This window comes from Rhopalosiphum maidis, chromosome 2 (genome assembly GCF_003676215.2).
Source record: "Rhopalosiphum maidis isolate BTI-1 chromosome 2, ASM367621v3, whole genome shotgun sequence".
NCBI classification, from domain to species: domain Eukaryota; kingdom Metazoa; phylum Arthropoda; class Insecta; order Hemiptera; family Aphididae; genus Rhopalosiphum; species Rhopalosiphum maidis.
This window is the reverse complement of record NC_040878.1, coordinates 45,225,807-45,234,288: the sequence shown is the minus strand read 5'-3', so window position 1 is coordinate 45,234,288 and position 8,482 is coordinate 45,225,807. Positions and strand designations below refer to the sequence as shown.

At 29.9% G+C, this 8,482-nt stretch overlaps 1 protein-coding gene across 1 annotated transcript; it reads left to right on the top strand.

Moving 5' to 3' along the window:
• LOC113552479 lies at nucleotides 1-6,057 on the top strand. The gene is made up of 6 exons (XM_026955355.1): nucleotides 1-756; nucleotides 2,721-2,797; nucleotides 5,274-5,373; nucleotides 5,441-5,560; nucleotides 5,641-5,799; nucleotides 5,962-6,057. Exons 1-6 carry the CDS (start codon nucleotides 1-3, stop codon nucleotides 6,019-6,021), a joined length of 1,272 nt encoding a protein of 423 aa, XP_026811156.1. The 3' UTR covers nucleotides 6,022-6,057.
• Nucleotides 6,058-8,482: the final 2,425 nt, after the last annotated feature.

Here is an 8,482-nt window from a genome sequence, read left to right as displayed (position 1 = left end):
ATGACGACGGCATCGGAAGACCTAACCATCGTGGACAAACGGCTATTTAAAGCGATCGGTCTGCATCAAATACTCAATCCTACCCCTGGGGCCAACAGGTACTACAGGATAGCGTACATGGCGTCCATGATTATGTCATTCGTTGTGCAGATCATACAGTCGGTCGGCTTGTACTTCGCGGTAAACGATTTGCAGAAGTTCGCGTTCACAACAACCATGATATCCAACGCCTTGCTATGCCTGTCCAAGGGGTTCGTTTTGGTGACAAACGCGGACAGGCTGCGCGACGGCCTGGAAGCGGCACGGTACGAGTTCACGTCCTGCGGGTTCCGAGACCAGCGCGCGGCGCACCAGGCACGGACGGCTCTGTCCACGGTACTCCGCACGTTCGTCGTGCTTAGCTACGTCACGTGCTTCATCTGGATGTTGACACCGCTATCGCTGATGGACGACTACCTGTCGGTGACCAACGCGGACGGTACCGTGTCCCGTTACCGAATTACCATCTTCAACATCTGGTTGCCGGTGCCGGTAACCGTGTACAACGCGCCGACCGTCTGGGCTTTCATCTACGGCGTCGAGATGGTAGTGTGTTTCGTTAACGTGTTTAGTTGGTTGCTGTTCGACAGCTACGTGATGACAATGCGTTTCACGTTCAACGCACAGTTCCGCATCTTATCGGATAGTTTTGCTGCCATTGGCCATCGTGACCATTCGCCGCCGCCAACGCACACCGCAGGTTCATGCCTAGCAGTTGTTATTATATTAATACTTATAGGGATGGATTTTCGAATAGATTTTGAGGGATCCAAACTGGTTGAATGTCATGAAAAACTTAATTCTTATTTAACATATTATATAAATCAGTTTGATTAATTTTATCGTAAAACCGCAGGTTAATTGTTTGTAGTTTTGTTATATACAGCTCCGTATTTACAATTTTTGTGTCCTGGGTCAACCATATCGTTACGCCCCCCCCTCCCCCAATAAAAGATCAACTTTTTTGATTTTGCTAAAGAAAACACCATACCCGATATATTTGTCTCTGTCTTACTAACGTAAACCATACCAAATTTTTCTCAGTAAAACACATATTGCGACGTCAGCTTTAATATTAGAGTAGGTATATTTACCTATTATCAATTATTTGAAGGTAAGAATATTGTCTAGAAAATGAGATACTTTTATTGATATTATCATTTTAAAGTGAGTCACAGTTATATAAAATATTACAACTTTAAATTGTTCACAACTCACTTTAAAATGATAATATCAATCATAGTTTATATCATTTTCTATAGATAATATTCTTACCTTTAAATTTTATAATAGATAAATTTACTCTAATATTAAAGTTAATATTACAAAATGTGTTTTGTTGAACGAAATTTTTTTATGATATACGTTAGTAAGACAGAGACAACGTAGTGGGTATGGTGTCCTCTTAATGTATTTTTAGTTATAACTCTTTATTTCGCTTTAATTTGTCAAATTGTCATGTGTTAATTACTATTATTGAAATCCAGATTTAACATTTTAACAACATATAATATTATACATTGTAAAAAAAAAAAATCTAAAAATATGAATACAATAAGTACCTTTAATAATGGTTCTAGTTTTCTAGATTACTAATTGGCAAAATCTTCAATAATATCTATTATCTTATTAGTCTAATTATTTTCTAGTGATTTCCGATTCTATTTTGAGAACAGCTAATGTTTTCAGTGTTTCTTCTTTCATTGTTGATATATATATATATATATATATATATATATATTTTCAAAAAACATGAATAATCCCTATACTACGTGGGTTAAAGTAGCAATCCTAGCTTACGCAGTGCCACCTATAGCCGTTTAATCGTACCATTAAATTTTTGTATCTAACCGGTGAAATCTTAATGAATTAATAAATAATTTTCACTGTATACAGAAAAATACACCACAAATAATGATATTTTTATTTGTTGGAAACCACATATTAAAGTATTAATTATTTTAAAAAAATTGGTCAAATTACAAAAATAAAAATTAGTTAAAAGAAGTAGCGAATGTATTAAAATTGATAATTTTGAGTGAATTCGTTGCGTTTATATACTGTAATGAATGTATAGTATAGTTTTATGTATATATGAGTATAGTCTAGTTTATGGTATTGTTGTATAAGTCGAATATTTGAATAAATATTTAGAAAATTGAACTATGCATAGAAAATAATTCGTTGTAAGATACGAGTACACTGGATAATTGTATAATTATTTTATTAATAATTCAAATGCAAAGAAAAACAAAATACTAATATAATACATAATACATAATAAACTCGTAAACAAATATATTTGTTATTTTAAAACTTGTTTCTGGTACAAATCATTTATTGACTAATATTTTTTTTATGATCTAATAACTTAAAATTTGTGTCCAGGACAATTAAATGTTGTTCTAATTATATTTAAATTAGACAGACAGAAAATGATTCGCTGATTCGCTGATTGATAAAAACACGATTGCGATGAACTTAACATTATTAAATATTTTGTGAAGATTGTTTCTATAAAGATTTCGGGTCCTATACGAAAAACATATTAGCGGTAGATTAAAAATGTATTGTGTTAAAAATTAAGATTTATGTATATGACAATCCAACTATTGAGCAAATGTATTATTCTATACATAATTTTTGAATTGATCACTGTTCCAGATAATCGTATGATACAGAATCATTATAATAATAAATCGCATTGTTATAATATTGAATTAATCAACCACATACAATTTAATCAAAAATTAATAAAGTGAGTGTAAAATATTATATAATTAGAATTTTGCATGAGTACGATAAGTTAGTTAAAATTATATTGTACCTAAAGGTATCATTTTGAATAAAATTATGAGATAACAACTATATCAAACATTATGGATAAGATTGTTTAATTTAGTTATGGTTTACTGAAGTAAAGGAGCAGTTGATGGATCGATTGATTCAGGTCAATTTTTTATTAAAATTAATTCGAATAAATTTCATAAATTATTATTATAGTTAACCCATCGAGGCCACCACTAAGGGTCGTTAAATTGACAAAAGTATTCATTTGTAGACTATGTGTCGAATGTCAATGTTGACATCGGCTCCAACGCAATTAATTATTATTGTGTTTGGTTTTTCACAATAAAAGTGATAATATTTTTTGTTAAATAACAAAATATTATAATAGCACATTTATTTTATTTTATTACGAATATTACTTGTATTATACTGTGTATATAATTGGTATAGTGTCTATCGTCAAGGGCAAAAAACAGTTTCCTAGGAAAAACAAATAACAGTTTTACATCAAAGTAATGAATGTTCAGTCATCTTTCTATGTTCGAATTCATTATAATCAATTACCTATATAATATTATAATATTTTTGTGATATTATTCATAATAATTACCCCTTACGTTTTATTCTACTTGGATGTTTCCTTTATTATTTATTAATTACTTTTAATTTAGTTCTTTACTAAAAATTACTTGTAATTTTAATAATTTATCTTCACACGAATCCAGACCTTACGATTTCACCTGCTCTCTCAAGTCAGCATAAAATTTGTCGAACTGTTCGCCTTTCATTTGCTTACGGGAGAAGAATTTGTATAATTCCATTGTCTTATTTGTTCTTGGAATGCAATATGCTTCCATAGCTTTCAATACTTTGCAGACACCATTTTTTTAGATTTTAATATATTATACATTTTTAGAGCCTCAGGGCCTAATAAATTTAATAAAATATTTACCTGAGTTTTTTTAAAATGCGTCTTAGTTATTGTATCAAAATAAATCTGAACATTTTATCTGAATGTACGAAAATTTTCGGCCAGATTTCCGGACATTTGAAGTGAATTTGAAATTTGGCTTATTGAGCTCTATTCTTATGGACCTTCAATTCTTCAATTTATTTAGTTAATTTTAAATGAAAAAGGTATCAGATAAATTTAATAAGTCAAATGTTAAAAATGTTAATTATATTAATGATTGCAATAGATGTGGTAAATCACATAAAGTAAGGAAATGCATGGCAATAAAAAAAAATTGTAATAATTGTATTTTTATTTATCATTTTAAATTCTAAACGGAGAGATGAATGTATTGATTTTACAATGATGTGTGTTCTTTTTTTTACTTTTGTGTCTGTCATTGTGTTTTGGAGGAGTAATAATGCTTTGATTTTTGACATCAGCCCCTCTTTGAAAAGAAAAATTTATCTAGTTGTTTTTTTTTTTAAATGCCTATAAAAAAAAATTTGGTTTTCTAAATAATCTTTAAAATTTAATACAAGGTTTATTATTAATTGTAATTCTTGTAGTAAAAAAAATCAAAAATCGTTAGTCACAATTTTTATTGATAAGCATTTAAAGTTCAAATGTTTACGAAATATATCAAAATCGCGAAAATTTCCAAGGAATTTTTGAAGTTAAAAATTCATAAAATTTTTCTGATTTTTACCTAAGGTTAAAAAACCCAAATAAGGTTATCCATAAGTTTTCCTTCGAATAACTGTAAAAAAAATTTCCAGCGTTAATATAGAAAAAAATTTATGAGCGTATGAAATTTAATTTTTAACGATATCGCGTAAAATAAAGATATATTACAATATACAATATTATATAAGTAATAATATAATATATATCCTACTAATTATTATCGACTGACAAATCATATCCGTTCAGAATCGTTATTCGCATACAATAATACCTGTCATTGCATTCAAATTTAACACATCCATTATAGTGAGACCAGTAACCTACTCACCATCTCTACTATACAGCAGAGCGATACCCACTTGCCTACCTTTTTTATAATTGCACTCTATTTTTATGGACCTTAAATTCTTCAATTTATTTAATTAATTTTAATTTTATTTATTTTTACACTCAGTATCTCGCACGACTATCACAGGTTTCATCCAATTGAATCTAATTTAGATTAACGACTACGCCATGTTTTATTCTATTCGGATGTATCCTTTATTATTTATTAATTACCTACTTTTAATAAGATTTATAACAACACTTTTATTTTAAAATCATACATCATTTAACACAAAATAATAATCAATATAATATGATAAAATTGATAATGTGTTGAGCACATGCTCTGATGACAATGTAATAATATTGATGTAACGAAGCATATTTAGAGAGTTATTACACCACCTTACTACTGTCGTGCAAGCATGACTATGATAAGTACTATAATCAGTTTATATTTTTTCACATACATTTATAGGAAGTATGATGATTTTTTTGAAGTAATTAAGCCTGCGGTACTATTACAAATAATCAGTGGTTCATATTCAGTAATAACATTAATATTTCTCACTTCATTGGTAAGTGTTTTATGTTTTTCAAAAATAATGTTTCATAAATTATATTTGTATTTTCATTTTTATTTAGACGTATCTTATGGGATTTCCAATCATATCCGGACCTGTTTTAAAAGCATTCTTTGGCTTTTTGTCAGTTACTATTCAACTATTTTTGTATTGCTATGTCTTCAATTATATAGAAACCGAGGTAAACAAAAAATAAATTAAATGGTATCAGATTATCTACCGATTTAATTTGTAAAATATGTTGACAATTTCTATTGGCAGAAATCTGCTGTGAATTTTGGATTGTACAGTAGTAATTGGACTACATTGGATTTAAAATTTAAAAAGACGTTGTTATTGGCCATGACCATGAATTCGGCTCACAGGCGAGTGATGAAAGTTTCACCAACGTCTATCATAAATCTAGAAATGTTTGCCAATGTAAGCACTTATTTTATCATAATTAATTGATAATATTATAAAAATTTGCTGTTTAAAAGTATTTTAAAGGTTATTTAGAGTTACCGCCGTATTGCATTATTATTTATTTTTTTTTTACTTAACCACAATGTACCCACAGAAAATACAACTGGTATTTTTCAGGTGATGAACATGTCATATTCCATAGTGTCTGTTCTACTAAATTCTAGAACCGGAAAATGAATCGTATCAGCTTATAAATTCAACTATACATGATAGAAAGGGAGTAAAATATTTCATATTTATTTAATTCACATAATAATTTTAATTATTGTAAACACTAAATTTATTTTTAATATTTTTGAACATACTTTTACATATTTACACATAGGTAATGAGTAATGACAATTAATACATGCATTTTATAATAATGTTGAGTAAAAATGTAATCGTTTATTTTTCTTGGGTAGCTTCAAATAATGGTTTAATGTTATTAATTTGATACTGTCGATATAAACACTTAATGTTTGTATCAATATATAATTATATTAATTTAGTATTTGATAATAATTATGTAATATAAGAATTTATGTACCTATTTCAAAAGATATGCGATTGACATCGATCTCAGCACTTTGAGTGGTGCCACGTAAACTTTCTGAAGTATCTTAGCTATAGCTAACTGTTAATTTACTAAAAACGTTTCTTTCGATTAAACCCCTATTTATGATTATATTATAATAGTAGTAGCTATGCGATTAGCTTAGAGCCCAAATTGTAATGCGAATGACTTGTTTTTTTTTTTAGCCGAAACGTCTGTATTTTTTGTTGTTCACTGTGAAACTTGTTATTCAAACCTGGTGTTTAAATTGCTCACCATTTTTATCTTTGGTCTAAGTTCATAGCCGCCCTGCTTCAAACACAGACTGTTTTTAAAACAAATTTCTTTCTCCGTTGGCTTCGGACACTGACTATCTACATGCCCTTTGGTTCACCGCCACGACGGTTCTCTGTTATTTGTCACCGACCCATCGTGCGACGTGAACGTCGTCGTTCCACGGGCTTATCCTCGCGATGTATCGAATTGCTGTTGACCACGGCTTTGAGCCGCCATCCATGCAAGTTGTACTTTTTTATTCGTTTACGTTGTGGACGTCACCGAACACTTTTTGTATTTATAAGTTTATTGAAGTATACCATTTGTTGAATTGATATTCTTAATTGTTTTAATTACAACTGCCGAGTGTTATTTTTACATATTTGCTCTCGTCATTCAGTGTATTGTTATTTTTAAAATTCGCAATGTTATGTTATTTTATAATGAAATTATTTATAGAATTATATTAACCTAATATCTATCACGTGTTAATTTAGGGTCCCCATCAAACATTTGCTACATACCACATGAGCATTCCGGTCACTATACCGGTCGGCATTCGAACATACCAATCGTCGCGAATAAATGCTATACTAATCCTCTAGTTCTGTCGTCTATGTGAGCCGCAGTTATTTATTATGTGATGTGCGACCGGCTTCAGTAAGATACAGACTTGCTCAATCGAACTCTTCGTGGTGATCATACAGACACATTCGGTGATAACGATAAATTATTACTTTAATTTCGTAATGGTTGTTGTGCACGTAACAACGTCGAATTTTGTGATAAGCTAAAACGGCACATATATATTGGATTACTCGTTAGATTACTGATACTAACTGTTATATAAACCATGTGGTTTTATTCAATAAAATAAGGGATTAATCATGCTACACGACGGTGTAACACTATTATACCGGAATTCAATCGGCATCATTTCAACAAAACGAGGCATGTCCTTGTGCTTAATGGCGACCACCACCGGACGTCGCCAAGTGACGTCATGATCTCAGAACGTAATAACCAACCATAGATTGCGGTCAGCGTAATCTCACGTGTAATAACCAATCACCAACGATTCTGGACGGTTCCTGAGCTGCGTTATCAACGTGATAGATAATACATGTGTTTAAGTACGGGTGTGGGATCAGACGGTATACTTGAGATTTAATAAGGTTCAGCGGTTACTATCAACGGGAACCTAGCGAATATCAAGACAAAATACAGTCCACTATACTTCTGCTTCATTATTCGTGTAATTCAATTGATAGAGGGAAAAAAATAATATTAATTTGTAGTTGGATAGTGGACAACTCTTTCACTGCTGAGTGCTGACTATATTGTTTTTCATAAATTATTTAAATGGTTTTGCCTCTCTATGTTGATAAATCTAAATTCAATGAATCTGATAAAATCGAAAAACAAAAATTTGGATCAAAACTTGACAAATCTTAGATAATTTTATAACTCCACGGACAGTAGTTCTCAAAATGGGATCGCTTAAATAAATATAATTAAGTACTACAAAATCAATCATTCGTATTGTTATTTAATTTTCTTAAATTCATATACATAATTTATAATGATAACGATCAATTTTAAGTTTTTTTGAATTAAAGTAAGAAAAAAATAATCAGCTGTTTAATCGCCTGATAAAAAAATAAATATCATTTTGAGATTTATTTTTTTGCCAAACACGAACATTTTTTCAATAAAAACCAAAGTTTAAGTAGTGTTAACATTGGTCATTTGGTTTTTCTTCCATAATATAGACACAAATGTATTATAGTCTGAATATAAAATGTATTATTGTATGGTGTGTAAAAT

What these genes read in the sequence shown, in the direction of transcription:
- LOC113552479 (XM_026955355.1), top strand. Translation starts at nt 1, where the DNA reads ATGACGACGGCATCGGAAGACCTAACCATCGTGGACAAACGGCTATTT. An exon ending in TTTAATCAAAAATTAATAAA is followed by an intron (nt 2,798 to 5,273) that starts GTGAGTGTAAAA and finishes ATACATTTATAG; the next exon opens with GAAGTATGATGATTTTTTTG. An exon ending in ATCTAGAAATGTTTGCCAAT is followed by an intron (nt 5,800 to 5,961) that starts GTAAGCACTTAT and finishes GGTATTTTTCAG; the next exon opens with GTGATGAACATGTCATATTC.